Raw genomic sequence first — 22124 nt, 5'->3', positions numbered from 1 at the left:
CCAATTGCCTTTTGAAAAAAGCACCTTTGGTTCAATTGATTTAGTAAAGACATTGCCTTAATATATCTGTTTTTATATGATACATAGGAGAATCAATTTTATATCTTGCTTTGATCACATCAGAAATAGGTTAGAATCATGTTGCTCAAATCTTCATTTTTCCCAGTCACTTGGAATCTGCCAAATGACCATCACATAAATTAACATTTGTGATCTGCTTAATCTCAGCTACCACCACCACCACCACACACACACACACATTCCTTTGCACTTGCAAATTGACAGCTCTGCAAGGAAACAAGTATTCTGGTTACTTAAACTGTTTAGCTAATACTTCCTAAATATTCTAAAGCTTTGTTTATATGAAAAAAGAAGTTTTTCTCAATAAATATTTTAGACGCAACCTTCTCTTTGTCTGCGTTTCTGCATTCCATGTCTCTGTTAGTGCTCTGTCACTGAGCAGCAGTTTTCACACATAAACTTTGTTTTTAAAAAATGGAGAAGACAATCAAACTTTCCACCCACATCCCAACATGAGTCACCAAAGTTAAAAACGTAATGTGATAAAGCCATGAAACCAATCCTCTCATATTCTGCTGCATCTGAACTTAGAATTGAATCAAGTGCCAAGAAGAAACATACCTTTGTCTGCTGCAAGGCTTTTTCAACCTGAGTCAAGTCGTTTACTGAATTCATGATGGAGTGTACTTTGCTTTCCAATTCATTCAACTCATCCTTAATTTTTTTCAAAGAATCCAAATAAGTCTTCGGGGGATGACTTTCAAGTTCTGCATTTAAAGTAAGTATTTAAAGTCAAGTTAATAACTTGCTTATACAATTTGAAGCAAAAATATAAATGCAATATAACCTGATAGAAATGTTGCTGCACAGTACATACAGACAGTGGTGAAATTCAATTTTTTTTACTACCAGTTCTGTGGGTTTGGCTTGGTGGGCATAGCAGGGGAAGGATACTGCAAAATCTCAAGTCCCTCTCCACTCTGGAGCCAGCCAGAGGTGGCATTTGTCGGTTCTCCGAACTACTCAAAATTTCCGCTACCGATTCTCCAGAACCTGTCAGAACCTGCTGAATTTCACCCCTGCATACAGAATTTTTCAATTATAGAAAGATAATTACTAGGTCAAAACATTTTTTTAAAGTTTCTTGTGGCGAATACAAACTGCTTCCTAAAACTCTTGCAAAGTCAGTGCAAAAAACAGGACTCCGGTACATGTTTGTTTACACTTATCATCTGAGGCCAACATTCTCCTCCCAACAAAAGTCAAGAGGAGCTCTGATCTGGAAGTAATTAGGTTGAAGAAAGCTAATGCACAATGTAATATTGATTTTTCTTTATAATTCAAAATACAGAGTAGTTATATGACAGCTGGAATCACATTAGGGTTGGAATCTATCAACAGAAAAGGCTGGGTTAGAAGCCAAGGATTTTTGTCTGTGGGCATAAATCTGACCAATTGAATCGTTGATTCAAAAAAAAAATCTCAACTGCACTGTGAATCCCTGCAGAAGAGTGTACAGTAGATCTACATTTAAAAGACCAATTATTTGGATGGCTGATGTCAAATAATGATTGCAGGCAGCCTTCCCAGGGTGTCTCTTTTATGCCTTTTCACTATAAATACTGTTCTCTGATGCGCTGCTGCTCTGTTTAATTCAGTCCTGAATGTATGCTAATATTGATAGGATTTGATTATGGTCCAGAATGGCTTACAGAACTTGTTATTGCCTCTTTTCTAGCGCTCTTTGGCAACTAGCATTCAAAGAAACATCTGCAGTATTGGTCATTTACATAAATGTTAATCAAGTCTCACAGCTATGTCTGCTTCATCTGTTTGTTTTATCAACCGCAACTGAGCAAATTAGTGGCTGTATCCTAAGTAATGAATTCAGGTTTAAACTTTTCGTATTTTTTCTTTCTCTTCACTTTTCCTTCAAAATTGTTGGGGGAGAAAAAGATGCTTCAACTGTTTATCTTTGCCTTTGAAGATTTGTAAAGGAGGGTTATGATAAGATGTTTCTCGCTGATGGAATGGAAATTTGAAGTATTCAAATTATTAAATTCTAATAAGAATGTTCACCTTCTGCTATTTACAAAAATCAATATCCAATTAATAATTCAAAGGCAACTGCTACATTGTTTTTATTTTCTTCTTGTTCTTTTTTTCCCTAAACATTACCTCAATTCAGAATTCTATTTTCCTAAATATAAAATACTAGATGATAACCCTAGTATGCGCAGGTATTTATTTATAGGGGGGAATGTTCGGAGAAAACATATTTTCTAATGTTGGATTTTTCCCCTTACAAGAGAGAGCCCTCTTGTGGAGTACCGTTATCATGGCAACTCCACTGCGCTATACAGTAGAAGCCATTTTACAGCAGTACAGTAGAAGCCATTTTACAGCACAGCAGGCTGTATCTTAACAGAACACACACCTCAAGGGATGTTAAGGATGTCTTACCCCCACAGTATTTTTTTTCCAGAGAGTAAGTCATCTGTGTACCAAGTTTGGTTGAAATTGTTCAAGGTGTTCCAGAGTTATGCTGGAACATACACATACACATACACAGAGAGAGAGAGAGAGATGATAGATAGATAGATAGATGATAGATAGATAGATGGATGGATGGATGGATGGATGGATGGATGGATGGATGGATGGATGGATGGATAGATAGATAGATAGATAGATAGATAGATAGATAGATAGATAGATAGATAGATAGATAGATAGATAGATAGAACATATTTAAAATATATTTTGAAGCTGAGTTGATTTGCTTTTGTTGTTCTACATACCTTAAACATTACTTGTGCATTCGGCTGACATAACTTAATTAGGGGTGTATTAACTAGAGAGGTACTTTGGTATAATAATTAAGGTTAATATTAGTAAGCTAGAATAAGGACAAAAAGGCAGCAAATCCACAAATAAAAATCAAAACAATGGGCAGAATCCATGTTTTCTTCCAAAGCAGAAGAAGATTCTGTGAGTGGAACCCATTTTCCACAGGAAAAAAAGGCATCTGAATCCAAGTATTTAAAAAAATCTACAGGGAATTGCAAGCATACTTAAGCTGCATGAAAGAAAAGCTGTCTCGACCTAAGGCAGCATTGAGCAGTAATAACTTTAAGCATGTTGACATTTGGGTATTACTGGAAAGTTTTATTGACACTGACATTTTCTGTGTTTATTGCTGAATTTAAGTAATACATTTTATATGGGTGATTTTTGTTTAGTTGCCCAAGGAAGACATTTAGTCTGGCAGGGTATACATTAAACCATCATAACAAATGATGCTCCTTAAGACTTTCTATTCAAGGTCAACAAAAGTGAAGACAGTTCTTGTGTTTTAGACATACGGGATGTCTTGACAGATTGAACTCTGACAGTCTGACATAAGAGAAAGTGCTTAATAGAACACAGAACACAAAAGCAAATCTCGCCACTTTAGATGGTCATCTTTACTCCCACGCTGTCTAAGTCCTTCAAGAACACCAATGGGGCAATCTGACCTTGGAATCAATACAATCAAAAGAAAAAAGAGCATTATATACATAAGAACAAGTACCGTATTTTTTGGAGTATATTTTTCTCTCAAAAAAGAGGTTGAAAATCTGGGTGCGCCTTATACACTGAATACAGAATTTTTTGCCTCCTGAAACCCTGCCCCTTCACCAAAATGGCCGTTCAGAGCCTTTACGAGCCTTGCAGAGTGCTCCTGGCGGCTGAAGAGGGCAGAAATCATTTCTGCCCTCAGTTTTTCCCACCCCTCAGCACCCAGGAGCACTCTATAAGCCTCCTAAAGGCTATTCATGCCCTTTTTTTAAAAAAAATGAGCCAATTTTTGCAAAAACTGGCCTTTTTTTTTTGCTCGTGGGGGGGCACCCCCCAGGAGTACGCTACAAGCGTCCTAAAGGCTATTCATGCTCCTTTAAAAAAAGTGGCCTGTTTTCACCAAAAAAGGGTCGTTTTTGGGAGGTCTGCAAAGTGCAAAACATTTTTTGTTTTAATTTGCCTCTTCAAAACCTTAGTGTGTTTTATACTCCAAAAAATACGGTATATGTTTTGACATCACCTAAGAAAATTCCATACTCTCTCTTTTCACCAGCTTTTCGAATGATTTGCTTAATAAATTCATTCATTCCAGAAAAATCCAAGTACAGATGATGCTAGGAGGAGGGTGGCGAAGAAGATATTTCTGACATTACAAAAAGAAGGCCAAACTATTTCTTCCCCTTTTTTTAAAGATTATGCTCGTGGTTATTTATATAGCATTTGCCAAAATCTAAGATGAAAGCAGCCCCCGTTGTGAGGTTTTTGCTCCTAGCAAAAGAGGAAACTTAAGACGATACAAAGGAGAGGAAGGGAGATTTTATAGAAATCAAAGCACACCTCTCTTCAGCTTCTGCAGAAGAAGTTCTAGTTCCTGCTGGGCAGAACTGAAGCGGCTGTTCAAAGAGCAAAAGCTATCTTCAATGAAGTCTGGAGAAGCAGGATGAGATGTCAACTCCCTGCACTTGATCTTTAGATGTTCCATTTGAGGAGTCAGACTTAAGAGGTTTGTGAGTTCCTTCTAAGAAAGACAGAATGCCAACACTGGTTATTTTTAATGTAACATTTTTAAAGATTCCAAGAACCTCATTTCTTTGGCAGTTTACAAATATGATTAAAATTACAATATAAAATATTTAGATATATATTGTTTATCTAAGTATTTATCTAAATGTATTTATTTAGATTATTTATTTAAATATATAAATATTTTGATATTTAGATAAAAGCATCATTGTCACCGTTATTGTCATAATACCCTGTTTCCCTGAAAATAAGACCTCCCCGGATAATAAGCCCAATTGGGCTTTTGAGTGCATGCGCTAAAATAAGCCCTCCCCCCCAAAATAAGCCCTCCCCGAAAATATTGCAATACAGCAGCCGCCATGAGCCGGCCACGTTCGCCGCCTCCTCCACCTCAAAAATAATAAGACCTCCCCGAAAATAAGGACAAGCGCATAATTCAGGGGTCAAAAGAAAATAAGAACCTTTCTTATTTTCAGGGAAACACGGTAGTATAATAACAAAAGCAAATAAGACCAGAGCAAAACAACATTCATTAAATCTGAAATACATCCATGTAATGACTAGAGAAATACTATTGTCCATATAAGTGCTTGAAAGACAATAATATAAACTCTAGATTCGTGACGGCGAACCTATGGCACGTGTGCCACAGGTCGCATGCACTGTCCTCTGTGTGGACATGCAAGCCGTTGCCCTAGTTCAGCTGCACCAGACATATGTGCATGCCTCCCACCGGCCAGCTGGTCGTCAGGTCTCTGCCATGCATCTGCAGGGGCAGGGGTTGTGTGGGGAGGGGATGCATGCACGGGGCCAGGCACATGAGGGGGGGGTACGTGCATGCACAGGCAAGGGCATGTGCGGGGATGCACATGCATGTGTGGGGAGGACTGGGGGGGTCGCATGCGCAGGGTGCACATGTGCAGGGCTGCATGTGCATTGCATTTTTGAGGGGTCGGTGCACGCATGCACATTTGCAGATATGTTTGCACTTTGGGCACTTGCTCCAGAAAAGGTGAGCCATCACTGATCTAGATGAACCTCTCTCTGGAGAACATTCCACAGATGAAGTACCATAATGGAAAAGGCTTGACTCATCTTGCCTCGCCTGGTAGTATACCTGAACAGACCTTTTCAAGATCATCTTCAAGTCCAGGCACATACATATGAGACAACAACTGTACTCTAGTGGTATAGGTCAAACATAAATAATTGTATTTTGTGTACCAAAGTTGTCAAGCTTACCTGGCACAACTCCTGCAGCACTGCTAATGGTTGATGCTCAACTATTGCAGAATTGTCTTGCAGCCATGTTTCTTTTTCGCTGACAGACTTATCGAGTTCACCCAATTCACTAAAGTAAACATTGATTTCATCCTGATATTGCATTTTTCTTGCCACTTCTTCCAAGTAGCAAGCAGCCCCTTTCCATTCTGCCAAGAGCCTCTTAAGGCTATTGCCTGTTTCTTCAGTAGGAAGCCCTTCTGAACAAAGAAAAGGAATCAACTGAACAAGTTGCAATGCATGGAAGATTTTATTTCAGCTCTATTCCAGGTATAAATGCTGAAGCAGGATTTTGAGCCCTAGGTTTGCGATGGATGAGTTCACTTATCGTTCTAAGGCACAATAGGCTAGTTCATATCTGAACAAACAAACACATTATGGCTAGGCATCGTGCAAGGGACAGATCAAACAATATCTTTTTAATAAAGCATGTTTATATTTAGCACCCCATGGCTTCCTTTAACTAAATTCTCACTTCTTAATGAAAAGGACAAAAGCAGACAAAAACATTGTCATAAGTGTACCTTTGCATTAAGAAATTACACAAAACCTTACGACTGATCAACAGAACCGAATACATGAATATTAGCAAGGGGGAAAGTCACACATCTTTTCCTTATTAGGCATCTATTCTCTGTATTAATCTGTGTCTGGATGTTTCAGTTTTATTGCTGAAATCTTCTAACTGGTTCAATTAAAAACCATACAATATTAATAACAGTTGTGTGGCTGTCTGAATTTTGCTGGGTCAAGATCAGAGGTGGGTTCCAACCGGTTCGGAACAGTTCAGCTGAACCGGTAGTGGTTTGCAGCCTGGGACACAGGAATCGGCAGCGACCCAGGCCTGCCATACCCCGAACCGGTTCTCCTATGGGGCTGCCATCTTGATTTTCAGTTCTGAGCATGTGCAGAACAATTGTATTTGCACAAATTTAATTTCTTCTTTTTTTACGTTTTGCGCATGTGCAGACCTGTTTTTGTGCAAATGTGCACATGTCATAGCACCTGGCATGCACATGAGCAAAGCATATGCGCACAAAATTCTTGTGCGCACTGAAACAACAGTTATGACCATCAAAATATTCCAATTCCATTCAGAAACTAACTCCTGTTTTCTCCTGCATAGTTTCACTTGTGTCAATTGCTTTGCCCTGCTGGATGGCTGGTTCTTTCCTATTTATGTCTGCTGCCTTGAACAATTTGAGAGAAGAGCACAGATTGAGAATGAGGAACCTTCATGAGCTTCCCTGACGCCTTCGGAGCGCTCAAAACAACCCTGTGAGCAAACCAGAAGTCACTTCCGGTTTGCTAGAAGGATCGTTTTGAGCGCTCCAAAGGCGTCAGGGAAGCCTCCGGACGGTCCTTGATGCCTTCAGAGTGCTCAAAACGATCCTCCGAGAGCACTCTTTAGGCTTCAGGGACCCTCCGGAGGCTTCTCTGACGCCTCCGGAGGGCATCCGTGGAGGCGGGGGAGGCTGTTTTCGCCCTCCCTAGGCTCCTATAAAGCCTCTGGAGCCTGGGGAGGGTGAAAAAAGCATGTAAAAATGGGGGGTCGCGCCTGTAGTGCGCGCATGCGCACTGGGGGTCACACATTGCATTATGGGTGCGGCAAGCCTGCACATGACCCCCCTGCACTCCCCCCACTTATGGCACGCGAGCTAAAAAAGGTTCGCCATCGCTGACCTAGTATATCAATGCAGGCTATCGTGCTCGTTGTCGGTCTGATGGTGATAAACGTTTGGATTAATAAGTTCTGATCTAATTATCTGATATCCTGATATTTTGCCAGCAATTGTGCCTGACAACTTTAGAAGTGAAAGTAGTCTGTACTTCTTGACAAATCCACTTAGAGATTTAATTTTGTAACAAAAGCAAGAACTCAGTCAGTTCCTGCTCTGTTGCACCTGAGCTGTTGAGGAGTTTGCCACAAAGCAGATCACGTTCACCTCTGAAGGTGCCAGCCACTGTTGTTACTGGCAAAACATCAGGACACCAGATAATTAGAACATAGACTATATAGCCTCATCACCATTAAATTATAGCTAGCATTGTCACAAATTTCCATTAACACACATCCATATGGATTCATACTTTCTAAAAATTCCAAACATGAACAGGAGAAAATAATTGAAAAGACATGTGCTTCTCCCTTCCATTATATCATAACATTACCTTTTCCCATTTGGTCTAGCAAATTTTCTCCAGTCTGTTTCAATTCATTCAACATTTTCTCTTCTTCCACTCTTTCTTTTTTTATTGCCTGTCAATCAAAGCCGTAAAACTTAAAGTGAAAACCTAAACACTTAAAAATTCCACTAAGCAAAATTGGGCCTTTTTGTTCCACCTCTGCAATTAGTAACTAGTAATTCTAACTTTTCAGTAGAATTACAGCACTAAATAATAAACCAGATGAGGATGCATTTACTGTATATCAAAATGCTTTTCACTTAGGTCATATTTTCATAAAATCATCATGCATCACAAGCTGAAAATTAATGAAGTCTTCAAACGCTATATCCTCCTCAGATATTTACATATTTTTGTGCATCTTATCACACTCTGAAACTCCACTGTCAGGCAATTATCACTTATTAAATAATCTTTACTTAAATTAAACATTGTGTCTCCAGATTAGTCATTGATTTTTCTGTCTCTCTCTGATGTTACTGTGACACGTAGATCAAATCAGAGTGACAGAAAACTTAAATGAGTCTTTGTAAAATAATGTGTAAGGATCCTTGTAAACAGGCTATTCTGGTTCATGGGAAAGAATCCATTAAAGTGTCAAATGCTCTGGAAGTACCCACCAAATATATATAATTATTACAGCAGCAAGTAACGTGGTTCTTTCAATAGCAACATTCCAGATTGCAATTTTTCACAAAGTGTAGCTGCTATAATCAAACATTTTGAGAAAACGATCTGAGTGATATTTCACAATTTGCATTTAGGATATTTTAAAAAAAGACAAAAGCTGTACAGTGCCCCACCCCCACCACGGGTCATAAACAACTCTATGATATCAGACAAAATTTCACATAGGAGGTATCTCTGTGGTGATATTCTTAAATTAAACCATTTAAAATGAACTTAAAACAATTATTGTCAACATTTCCATTTTTTAGATCTTCTCTCCACAGAGTAGACTGTAAGATTATTAGATGTCTGAAATCATGACTTCACTTTATTTTCTGTTTTATTGAGAGAATTTCTGCAGGGTCCATATGTAAGAATAAGATTTTCTCTAAAAATGTTCTTCCTTCTCCAAAGTAAAAAGAGAATTTACTACAAGGGAGGAAACCGGAAAGAAGCCAGAAATGCCTATTAAACCTCTAAGCATTGCCTGTCATTAGTAAAAGGGCATTATTTGTAGCCAGTAGAGAATAATTATGTTAGCCAAAAAGGTATTTATAAATAGAACTCAATTTAGATGAAATTTTCCTATCAGACTCTACTTCCAGCTGTTAGCAAGACAATGAGTTCACAGAAAATGCCTTCCCATTTTTCTCTTTACCTTCAGTTTTTCTTTCATGCCTGAAGTCTCTCTCATCTTCTTGTACTCTTTGATCTCTATGGCCTGAATGGCAGCTTTTGATTTTAAAATCCCATTCAACAACTCAGCAATTTCAACATCGAGCCTACTGTAAGAATCAGAACAATGTTTGGAATAATTTCTCCTTCCACTCAAAATTCAAAGATCTGAAAACATTTTAATCATCTTTTCCCCTCCCCAACTTTCCAGTTAAACCATTATCTTTTGTCTAAAATGTATTTGTTGAAGGTTACAGGCTGACCAACATACAATGTTGGTGAGAACTAACTAAGTAACATTTCCTAGATGAGGGGGGAGGAGACAGTTTGTCTTGAAGAAAATAGTTGCATTCAAACTATGTTCAGTTAGACCACAGGTGTCAAACTCACTACATCACGTTGCCATCATGTGATGTTTTGCAACGTTTTTCTCATTCACACAGCTGGGGTGGGCGTGGCCTGTGCATGACGCATCAGACTCACGGGCCTCCAGTTTGACACCCCTGAGTTAGATTGATCCAGACATTGGCAGGCCAAGAAAGTGCAAGTGCAGACACTATTGCAAGTTTATTTTATTTTCTGAAAAATGGCAGCAAGAAGAGACTTACAGCTGTTGTTGGACCAGCCCTCATCCCCATGACCAAAGAAGATGGCTGTACTTGAAATTGGGAAGCATCACATTCAGAGAAGCAAGGAGATAAACCCCATCCATTAAAAGCTAAAAGCAGTTTATCCAGTGCTCTGTCCCCACTGTTAATTCTAAAGCAGGGGTGTCCAAACTTGGGAACTTTAAGACTTGTGGACTTCAACTCCCAGAATTCCCCAGCCAGGCTGGCTGGGGAATTCTGGGAGTTGAAGTCCACAAGTCTTAAAGTTCCCAAGTTTGGACACCCCTGTTCTAAAGGAACTGACTGCTTTCATCTGTAATCAACCCCATGCACCTGGTAAAAATAAACTGAGGTACATTCTGGACTAAGTCTTGATTTTCTTAACACCAATTAGTTGAATTAACTCTGTTAACTCACCCACATTAAACCATAAGCCAAGTTAACACACCCACTGAGTGGCTTCATATAACACGCTAAACAAAAAGTGGTGTGTCACGAAGGGACTACACCCAATGTGTGAAGGAAACAAATGGATCATCATATAAGGGAAAGTAATGGTGTTGGAAGCAAAGAAAATACTTTTTGTTAATAATATTGTCCTACGTTCAGTGAGAAAGGAGTGATGTTCCCAGACCAAGAAGTCATCTTACCTTTTTCTCATTTCTGTATCCAGGCCAGTTTGCCGCCTCCTTGGTAGAGGTGGTGGAGATTGTTCCATTTGGATGTCCTGGATTATTTTTTGTTCCTTGACCAGGATTGTTTCGGTAAGAACATTCTGAGAAATCTGGGGCATTCCAACTTTTACAATTGCCTCGGTAACCTAAAGTAACAGTGGAGACAGGGGTCAATCTTGATTAAATGAAACTGAAAAAAAATTCAAACAAATTCAATGAATGACAACTTTTAAAATCACAAATGCAATTATCTATCATATTTTTTGGAGTATAAGATGCACTCCCCCCCCCCCAAAATGAGGGTGAAAATTTGGGTGTGTCTTATACACCGAATGTAGCCCCACCCACCTGCCGGCCCCCACCCTTTGGCCTCCGCCTCCCAGCAATTTGTCTCCTTGCAGCAAACAGCAAACAGCCTGTTTCAGTTTCAGCTTCAGCACAGCCTGATTAGCATAAGCAGCTGATTGTCGGTTGGATTGGTCTCCTGACCATCAGCTGTTTCAGGCTGCAGGTATTGCCATTGCCTATTGCTGCCTCTGCACGCCCCATTTTTGGCCTCTGCATCCCATTCTGCGCATCCCATTTTCAACCTCCACATGCCCCATTTTCCACTCATTCTGATCCCTGCTGCCTGGAATAGGAGGAAAATGGGCCATGTGAAGGCTGAAAATGGGGTGTATGAAGGCTGAAAACAGGATGTGGAGGCCAAAAATGGGGCACACGGAGACGGCAATAGGCTGTGGCAATCCCTGCAGCCTGAAACAGCTGATCATCAGGAGGCCAATTCAGCCAACAAACAGCTGCTTATGCTAATCAGGCTGTGCTGAAACTGAAACTGAAAACGGCTGTTTGCTGCAAGGAGGCAAATTGCTGGGAGGCAGAGGCAGAGGTTTTTTTTCTTGTGCTAATCATGCTGTGTTGAAACTGAAACTGAAACAGGATGTTTGGTGTTGGTACAAAGAAGCAAATTGCTGGGAGGCAGGGGCAGATATCTTTTCTTGTTTTCCTCCCCAAAAGCTAGGTGCGCTTTATACTTCGGAGTATCTTATACTCTGAAAAATATGGTAAAAGCAGCACAACATTCATATCCAAATGAAGCCCCAAAGAAAACATAAAGAGAAGGTAGTATTTGGATGGTACCTGATTAGAGTAATCCTCAAGTTTCTGAACTAAGTTGTCCCATCTCTGTGTGAGTTCTTCAAGATTACTGTCAATTTTTTTTAATGCCTTCTTGTTGTTCAGGAGTTGTGCCAAATCTTGGGCCATCTCATTCAGCTGCTCTAACATCTGGCACTTCTTTCCCATGTCTTCTTTCAGAATCTGACAGTGAAAAAACAACAGCCATGCCATCTTAGAGAAATGTCTTTTGCTCAAATACCCCACAGAAACCTTTCTTAGAATGTAAGATGTTTGTACATTTGTAAATTCCAATAGAATAGTAATTATGGACAGAGAAAGATGAGCTTCCAGAACATTCATATCCTTTCCACGGGAGACTATTTATTTTGAATTCTTGCTAGAACAGCCTGTTTTCCAATGGGCTGTACCCCAAATTCACAACCAACAAGCTGAAAATATGGCAACTGAAGCCCAATATGGGTAGTCCTGACTTACCAATTGCAAGTGGCGGACTCCATCACTGAGCAATGCAATTGTAAAAAGTGAAATATCATGGGATCATGACCAATTTTCAATGTCAATTCAGATTATGATAATTAGTCAAATCACCCACAACTGCTAAGTATGATGTCTCATGATCATGACATGTGATTTCCTGCTGGTCTCCCCAATGACTTTACTTGTCGGAAGCCATCTGTTAAGGTTGCAAATGGTGATCATGTGACATCAGGATTCTGCAACCATAGTAAATGCACTGTGCTGCCAAGCACCCAAATCACAACCACCTGAACAGCTTGCCTCCAGAAGTTGTGAATGCCCCAACACTGGAAGTCTTTAAGAAGATGTTGGATAGCTATTTGTCTGAAACGGTATAGGGTTTCCTGCCTAGGCAGGGGGTTGGACTAGAAGACCTCCAAGGTCCCTTCCAACTCTACTATTGTATTGTATTGTATTGTATTGTATTGAAATAGCCTAAGTTTGAAGAGCAGTTGTAAGTCTCTTTTTTCAATATCTTTGTAACTTCAAATGACTGCTGATCAAGGCAATCAATAAGTGAGGACTACCTACGGTATGTATCCTGGAAATAGGAGGTTTGGAGAAATGAGGCTGCAATGTTATTTTGAATGATTACAGAAATAATGAGTTCCAGGCCGCTAGTACCATTCAGAGGTTCCAGTGCATTGAATCTTGAAAATATTAGTAGAATTTCCCACATAAGAAGAGACCTTGCCGTTTAAAACATTATGGGTAATATTACTACAGAAGCATTCCTTGAGTAAAAACCAAAATTGTTTCAGAGTGTGGGAAAGTTCTTGTTCATGATCTATGCCTGCAACAGACACAACTTATGCCTTAAAAATCATTCTCTCTCTCTTTCCCTCCCTCCCCTCCCCTCCTCTTTCTCACTCTGTATGTGTGTGTATGTAGTATGTCTGATAAATAAATAAGGCTTATTTGATTATTTATTAATTTATTACAATACAAGAAAGTAATACTTACTGCCAGCTTTCGAACATTTGCACCCAGCTCTGTTTGATCTTTGAAGTTGCATATCTGTATTCTGCTTAAAGCCTCTTCTTTTTCAACCAACCAGGCTTTCAACATACACTGAAGAAAAAAGTATATCCATAAATATACTTACTTAATTCCCCTATATTTTTTACACCACCACCATTGCATCATACATAAACAAGATCCCAGAATCATAACAAAAATCAAGCTGCCTTTTAAGTTACAATCACACAAAATTATGGGTTGTTTCCATTTTTAACGTAATAGCTATCATGCTGCATGCAACAACCATGATTGGGTAGGAATGTCTTACAACTCAATTGCTAGATATTCTGGAGATAATAGCAACAGCACTTAGAATTATATACTGCTTCAGTGCTTTACAGCTCTCTCTAAGCCATGGGTCCCCAACTTGTTGGCCACCAGGCTGCATGAGTGGCCAACCAGTGCGTGCACATGTGTACATGTGCACGCACACACCCCACTCACAGCAGCGTCGCCACAAGTACTGCACACTCACAGCCCTGTCCATGTGCGCTTGCAGCCCCATTCACATGTGCCCATAAAGGCGCCTGTCCCTCTCCCCTCAAGCTGCCAAACCCAGAAAGATTGGGGAACTCTGCTCTAAGCGTTTACAGAGTCAGCCTATTACACCCAACAATCGGGGTCCTCATTTTACCAAACTTGGAAAGATGGATGGCTGAGTCAACCTTCAGCCAATCAGGATCGAACTCCTGGCAGTAGGAATGCAAAGTTAGCCTGCAGTACTGCATTCTAACCACTGTACCACCATAGCATTAAATCCAACCCGAACAAAAATTATGAAAAGATGTAATTCAGAGAAAGCAAAATAAATTCCCCCCCCCCAACATTTAATCCCTATTTTCTACTCTGTTTATTCCTACTCAACAACAGAAAAATAAGGTCAATGTTAAACTCTGGTAAATCTTAACTTTCATGGATGAGATTGAGTAAATTGTAATTTTCCTTAGCTCCTTGGGAGACAAGCAGGACAAAAATGAACTCAGGAGGAAAAGGAGAACATGAAAGATTATGAAAACAGAGACAAAACTGAGCAATAAGAGGTAAGAAGCAGATTTATTATGAATCTGACCTTTCATTTGGTTCAAGGTCTGAACCAAATGGGTCTGAACCAAAGGTCAACCAAGGTCTGAACCAAATTCATCTGGTTCAAGGTCTGAACCAGACCTTTCATTTTTCTCCCATATAAGCAAATGTTTTCTTCCCCCAAACAGTTTTTTTGAACCAAGTTATGGCAAGGATCAGTCTGCTTTTCATCCGTGTGCAGGTTTGGCTCAGTCTTCCCAAACACTATTTTTTATTAAGTTATTAACTGTCATTAACCTTAAAGTTATCTTTAAGTTAATTCAATTAATTCTGTTTGATCCTCAGATTATTTATAGCAGGAGCGGTAAAATATCTCATACTACAGTTGCACTAGTCACATCCACTATAAGGTATAATGTCTAGGTATATCCTGTTTAATTGAGTCCTTCTGAGGTCATCTTTTGTTACATAGACATGATTTAAATCATGGATTTATAAATCTATGATTTAGATTTATTCTCTACCATGTAGACAGCAAGGCAGCTACTTTTTTGTTTTGATAGTAAAAAAAAAAACAACTTTTAGACACTTTAAATTTTATTCAACCATAAATACCATTACTTGATGCAATTTTCTGAAATAAAAACTACTTTTTTATCAAGTCAGGCCCAAAAATCCCCCATAATGATTATAGCATTAGAATTTAGACTTATATACTGCTTCACAACCCTTTCTAAGCGGTTTACAGAATCAGCCCACAACAATCTGGGTTCTCATTTTACCAACCTCAAAAGGATGGAATGCTGAGTCAACCTTGAGCTGTTCAGAATCGAACTCCTGGAGTGAGCAGTGAATTAGCCTACGGTAGTATATTCTAACCATTGTGCCACCACAGTTCATTATTTTATGCATTTCAGTACTGTTCAGTTCTTCTGTTTGGACTAGAAACAGGGAAATCTAAATTAAGCCCATTCTCAGCGATGGAAGTTCACTTAGTGACTTTGGGCCAGTCACACTTACTACAAGGACTACACAAAGTAGTAGTTATAATGGGAGAAAACTGGAGAAGGATTGGTGGGTTCCTACAGGTTTGAACCGGTTTGGCCGAAGTGGTAGTGGCTTGGTGGCCTGGGTCGCTGGAACCGGCAGTGACCCAGGCCTGCCACACGCCCGAACCGATTCTCTGGGCAGCACCTATAGCACCGCCATCTTGTTTTTCAGTTCTGTGCATGCGCAGAACAATTTTAATTTCACTGCGTGCGTGCACTGCGCATGCATGCGTGCAGCACGCATCAAGCACACAAGAGCGAACCAGCAGTAGTGCCTACCAGAACCCACCCCTGATTGATATGTATAACTCCTGGAGGAAAGTTAGGGTAGAAATCTAATCAATAAATACATGAATATTTGCCACTAGTAATAAAATGGCCAGGTGTTGAAAAGAAAACATTTTGAGGGGAAAACACATCATTTATTAAAACATCCTTACATATAAATATTTTTTAAGACTGGCAGAACTGTTTAACCCCCATTTGCTCTAATGAGTCTTAACAATGCCATTCTTTCTTTTTTTTTAATGTCAAAAATGAACTAGGACCTCAAAACCAATTAAGGTTTTTAGAGAACAAAAAATAGGCTTCCTATCACCTTGGAGAGTTAAACGTTCATCTTTGACCTAATAGATGCTTTTTGTCTGGTTCAGATGAAAACTACAGTTTAATTTTATACATGAATTATGGCATAGATTCGGGAGATTAAAAAAAAATAGAATTAAAAATATGAAAGGAAATCAATTCCCTTTTCAGATTTTTGTAATGTAGAGAATCTATATACTACAAAATTCTCAGGTGTGTAACCTTTAGCTGGGCAAATCAATGCATCAAAGGGCAAAACCTTTCAACTAAGATACCTCAAATCGGTTAACTTTCAAAATGTCTGGACTCATTATTCCTGAGGGAATGAAATTTGGCAAAATTGTGACAGCTTCAGCAGAGCCAGGTGACTTCTGCTTCAGTGCCACTGCCACATTGTTGCAGACATGTGATCCTCATTTTCAACAATTGGACAACCATTTGTCTGAAATGGTATAGGGCCATGATGGCAAACCTATGGCACCCATGTGCCAGAGGTAGCACGCAGAGCCCTTTCTGTGGGCATGGTTGCTGTCACCAGCTGCTCTTCTGGTTTCACAGAGCCCTCTCTGTGGGCACATGTGCCGTTGCATTGCCAGCTGGTCTTCTCGCGCGCCAGAGCATCAGAAATCTGAAGACCAGCTGGCTGGCGTGTGCATGCGCCCCGGCCAGCTGGTCATGGGGTTTCTGGTACTCCGGAGCGCGCACCTTCTAGGAGTTTGGGCACTCAGTACCAAAAAGGTTCACCATCACTGGTATAGGATTTCATGCTTGAACAGATGGTTGGATTAGAAGATCCCCAAGGTCCCTTCCAACTCTGTTCTTCTGTTATTCTCTTAACATTCACTTACAGCTTTCTGGCCACTTGCACAATCGTTCACTACCTCACTTCCCAGCATCAGTTGTTTTCCAACCAGAAGGGAAAGTGCAAGCTACTCAGGACTCACTCAACGACAGAAGCAGGAATTAGTGGGATTACCATCACTAACCTGTTCTTCCAACAATTCTTGCCATGAGGTATTAATCTCTTGCAATTTGAGCCATTGTTCCTCAGTCCAACGGCAAACCGCAGTCCAGCGTTCACCAAGTCTCTGGAAATAACATCAAAAAAAATTCTTATATTATACTGAAAGCAGACAGAAAATCAAAATTAATACTCACAACTACTTAGCCTTTTGTATTATTTTTATCCAAAACTATCAACTTTGAAATGGCCTCTCAATTAAGATCAAATCTAAGACATAAAACTGTACCATTTAAGTGGACTGCTATGTTTGAAAGATTCTAATAATCAGTCTAAGCTAACTGGACAGAATCTAGATTTATGGATATTTATTTAATCTCAACATGATTGAAATACGGTAAAATTGAGCTGTGCAACTGTGAAGGGTTTCTGAAAGGTATTCAGCACACACCTGTCAGCATCCCCCTGAAGCAACTTGTTCTTTCTCAGATCACATTGCATATACAATCCTGCAAAAAGATGTAATTTCCTGAAATAATTGCTGACAGCTGCTATTCAAGTGTTCCTGATTGTGCCAATCATCTTTTCCCATTCTAATCTGGATCTCAGTGTTACAAGTAATTCTTTTTTTTTATTCAATGTTGACCAACATCTGGAAACTTCGCAACCACATTTGATACATAGCCATCACATTATTCCCTTTCAAAATAAACAATATTTAATTTGACTGCCATTCTAAACACTACCCAGCATACGTATACACATCTGTTCATGAAGTATTTTTTTAATTTTCACAAGTAAATATTCAGCTTATACTTAAATGAACATCTAAACATCTTGGATAACTAGAACTTATTTTTAAAATCTTGAATAGTTCATGCTGTGCAACTCATAGATATATTATTATATATAATATAATTTTCTTAAACACACATGTTTTTTTATTGCTGTGGGCTGTATGAAAATACAAGTTCCATTTAACCAGGTATACGTGGTTAAATCCATCTTATCTATATCTGCGTAATAAATTTCACACTTCTTCAAGAATTAATATTTATTTATTTTAAATAGCCACCCATCTCACATGTAACTGTACAGGTTACAATAAAATAGCTAGAAATTCAGAGAAAAGAAGAGACAGAATATGATCAGATATGGGAAAAATGGTATAGGTGGTTGGAGGAAAGAAACAAGAGTCAATGAAAGAAGCCAATAAAGCCCAAAAGTAAAAGTTTTGGGAGGATTACTATGTATATACCGTATTTATTCGAGTATAACGCGCAAAATTTTGTACCAAAAAAAGGAATCAAAGTGTGGGTGCGCGTTATAAACGAGGGCTGGGGTTTTGAGGCCGCAGGCGAATTGTAAATTGTAAATTTCTGGACTGCAGCCTCGATCCCGGCCTCAGGCGGCGCCGCACCGTGCTCAATAGTCGCAACTCAGCTACCTGCCGCCTTTCCCCTCCTTTGTCTCCCAGCTATTGCCGCTGCTGCTGCCGCCGTTCACAGGACCCACGAAGAGGGTGAGAGGCGGGTCCTGTGAACGGCAGCAGCAGCAGCGGCAATAGTCGCAACTCGGCGGCGGGCCGCCCCGGCTGGGAGACAAAGGAGGGGAAAGGCGGCAGGCAGCTGAGTTGCGACTATTGCCGCCGCTGCTGCCGCTGTTCACAGGACCCGCCTCTCACCCTCTTCCTCCAGTCGGCAGGAGGAAGAGGGTGAGAGGCGGGTCCTGTGAACGGGTCCTATTTCCCTTAAATGTGAACCAATTGGGGCAATTGCAACAGAATTTCTACTTATAGCATAAATGCATGCAGATATTTTACTGGGAGTAGCAGGTACAGTGATTCTTAGAACTTATGGTAAAAGATAATTTCCCTCAATTATACTGATGTCATATTTTCTCTTCTCCATGTGCCTCTGCTTCACTACATTGTCAGTAGGATTTTTTCCTTAATAACCTATTTCCTTAATAGCCCATCTTCCTTCTAAGCTTTAAAAAGCTAGACATTTTCCAAATTTCTATTCTATACATGTATTCAATCAAAAATATTTCTTTTTGCATATGCAACAAAATCAAAAGGAAATCATTTTTTAAAAGATTCCGTCAGATATAGGACAGCAAACAAAATGATATAATACATTTAGCTTATAAACAAAATGTAATGAGAATTATACTAAAATAATAGTACTTGCATTGGTTCAGTAAAAGTTAATGAAATAGATAAATAGACCCTTACAATGCTTGGTGTGAAACAAAATTTTATACCGATTTTTAATCGAAAATTAGGGGGTGCGCGTTATACTCGAATAAATACGGGTATGCACTCGAGAGTTTAAACTTAGAGGTAATCACCCAATATACGAGATAGATAAGTAAAATAAGAGGGTTAAAAATGGTGAAACTCAAACGAAATATATTAGAAGGGGAAATAACACAAGGAGAATTGCACCAATTTGAAACTGCTATAAGAAGGAACATAAAGTTCTAATGTATTGTGTAAATGTAGTTTATGTCTAAGTTTTGTTACTGTGTATTTTGTATGTTTGAAAATAAAAAAATAATATATATTTTTTAAAAGGCACCAAGAAAAAAATAGCTAGAAAAACAATAAAATACAAATAAAACAAAATACATGCCTGAGCATCAAATAATAATCACTGACAAAGCCAAGAGATGGGATATATCACAATGCCAGAGCCCCAAGGTCACAGACAAAACCACTTTGTAAGGGCCTTATGAAAGGACAGCAGGGTCAGGGCTCACTTATTCTCAGGTGGGTTGCTGCTGGCATTATTGCTGGTTCAGCGCGCAAACAAATTGGCGCCTGCCTGAGCATTTGCACCTAAAAAGGTCTGTGCATGCGCACAACATTAGAAAAGGGGAAAAAATACATTTTTGCAATGAAGATTGTTCTGCGCATGTGCAGAACTGAAAATCAAGATGGCGGTACCGACGATAGAACCGCTTCGGGGGCGTGGCAGGCCGAGTTGCTACCTACTCGACCGAACTGGTACGAACCGGTAGGAACCCACCTCTGGGTGGCATACTATTACACAGGACAAGCAGCGAGCAGAAAAGACCCTCCTCCTTTTAGCTGGGCCCCAACTGCCAACATTCTTTAGCCAACATCACCTGGAGCATGCCTCTCCTGCTAGACCAGGTGGGATATGTAAAAACAATTGGGACAGTACAAACAATCAACATAATTAATTGACCATACAACCGCTACAACATATATCATTACTATTTATTAAGTTTTGTGACACTAAGATGACAAGCAAATGTTGATTCAGGGAGATCCAGATTCAAATCTTCCCTAACGCATGAACATCCACTGGGTGACTTCAGGCTAGTTACTCTCAAGCCAAGCAGGTTGTATGTGTAACAACAGAAATGAAAATGGCTTTCCATGTAAGCCACTCTGAGCTCCTAGGAAAGGCAGGATATTCAGTAAATCTAACAAATATATACATAAAACATTTTTTGAAAGCATTCACCTTCATGACTCCATGCAGAATGATCAATATAGTATACACACTCTAATAAAATAATAATAATAACGTCCACTCACTTGCAATTGATCCTCCAGAATCGTAGCACTCTCCCCACTATTTTCATCAACAATGACCACCATGTGAGTCAACGAATTGACTTTAACCTGCTCTGCTTCAATATCTTTTTGGAGCTCCTGAAAGAATGGATTCCAATATTAGAAAGATCAGATGCTGTGAAAGTTCAGAGAACAAAATGGAAGCCACATTTTCTTAGGGGCAACATTCTAAATCAGGGGTGCCAAACTCGATTTCACTGAGGGCCGCGTGGGGGTTGTGTTTGACCTCGGGAGGTCTGGGGGGGGAGGGCATGGCCAGCTCGACGTCACTCATCAAGGCTCCGTTTTTGCTAGCAGAGGATTCCAGGAGGCTGTCATGGTCAAACATGACGCCTCGGTTGGCCGCGCGTGGCCTCTCTGAGCTCCATTTTACAGGCAGAAGGTTGCAGGAGGCCATTGCGGCCAAAAATAACGTTCAGTTTTCACTGGCAGTGGCACCACCGGCCGATCCTTTGATATTTCCAGTGCAGGCCCTTGGACCAGATCTAAGCACTATCTATCTATCTATCTATCTATCTATCTATCTATCATCTATCATCTATCTATCTATCTATCTATCTATCTATCTATCTATCTATCTATCTATATATATATATATATATATATATATATTTGTTTTCTGAGGTTTTCGCTGGTGTTTGTATGTATGTCTTTGGTTGTTCGGGTTTTCTCCCGCGTAGAATTGGAAGTATCTTCACGACGTTTCGATGAAGTCTCATTCATCATCTTCCGGCTGGTGCTTCCGGCTTGGTGCTTCCAGGAGCAATGTGAGATCTCAGCCGGTTCCTCCTTTTAACTGCCAGTGGGGGTTTGTGCTGATTGGGTGGGAGCTTGGCTGCATTCTGATTGGGTGGAGGTGTATTCTGATTGGTAGGGGGCTTGGCTGTGTTCTGATTGGATGGGAGTTTGGCTGTGCTCTGATTGGATGGGGGCGTGTTCTGTTTGGGTGGGGGCCTGGTTGTGCTTGTGTTAGTCTGAGTTGCAGAGGGATTTGAGCTGGTGAGCTGCTTTACTGTTGTTTGGACAACAGTAAAGCAGCTCACCAGCTCAAATCCCTCTGCAACTCAGACTAACACAAGCACAACCAGGCCCCCACCCAAACAGAACACGCCCCCATCCAATCAGAGCACAGCCAAACTCCCATCCAATCAGAACACAGCCAAGCCCCCTACCAATCAGAATACACCTCCACCCAATCAGAATGCAGCCAAGCTCCCACCCAATCAGCACAAACCCCCACTGGCAGTTAAAAGGAGGAACCGGCTGAGATCTCACATTGCTCCTGGAAGCACCAAGCCGGAAGCACCAGCCTGAAGATGATGAATGAGACTTCATCGAAACGTCGTGAAGATACTTCCAATTCTACGCGGGAGAAAACCCGAACAACCAAAGACATACATATATATATATATATATTTGCCCTGTTGTATCCAAGTAATTTGATGTTTATATCCATTGTGCCATTAATTTTCAAGGAAATAAAGAAACAATGTAGGATTCCAAACGAATAATGCTGCTTAA

The 22124-nt window shown here is 40.0% G+C and overlaps 1 protein-coding gene across 4 annotated transcripts in view; it reads right to left on the bottom strand.

The window, feature by feature from the left end:
- UTRN (utrophin) overlaps window positions 1-22124 on the bottom strand; it is a 389350-nt gene that overhangs the window by 290830 nt on the left and 76396 nt on the right. For 2 of the 4 annotated variants that reach the window (XM_081943506.1, XM_081943503.1), the window contains exons 13-22: window positions 20565-20681; window positions 17019-17120; window positions 13319-13426; window positions 11840-12019; window positions 10676-10845; window positions 9401-9527; window positions 8059-8146; window positions 5848-6086; window positions 4420-4600; window positions 643-794 (exon numbers count right to left, since the gene is read on the bottom strand). In XM_081943506.1, coding sequence (XP_081799632.1) covers window positions 643-794; window positions 4420-4600; window positions 5848-6086; window positions 8059-8146; window positions 9401-9527; window positions 10676-10845; window positions 11840-12019; window positions 13319-13426; window positions 17019-17120; window positions 20565-20681 — 1464 coding nt within the window. The remainder of the gene's footprint in view (window positions 1-642; window positions 795-4419; window positions 4601-5847; window positions 6087-8058; window positions 8147-9400; window positions 9528-10675; window positions 10846-11839; window positions 12020-13318; window positions 13427-17018; window positions 17121-20564; window positions 20682-22124) is intronic. The other 2 variants (XM_081943504.1, XM_081943505.1) reach the window with 2 other exon arrangements.

The sequence above is a fragment of the Natrix helvetica genome, assembly GCF_964273705.1.
Source record: "Natrix helvetica genome assembly, chromosome: 2".
NCBI lineage: Eukaryota > Metazoa > Chordata > Lepidosauria > Squamata > Natricidae > Natrix > Natrix helvetica.
The sequence above is the reverse complement of the archived record's forward strand: the minus strand, read 5'-3'. Positions and strand labels throughout refer to the sequence as shown.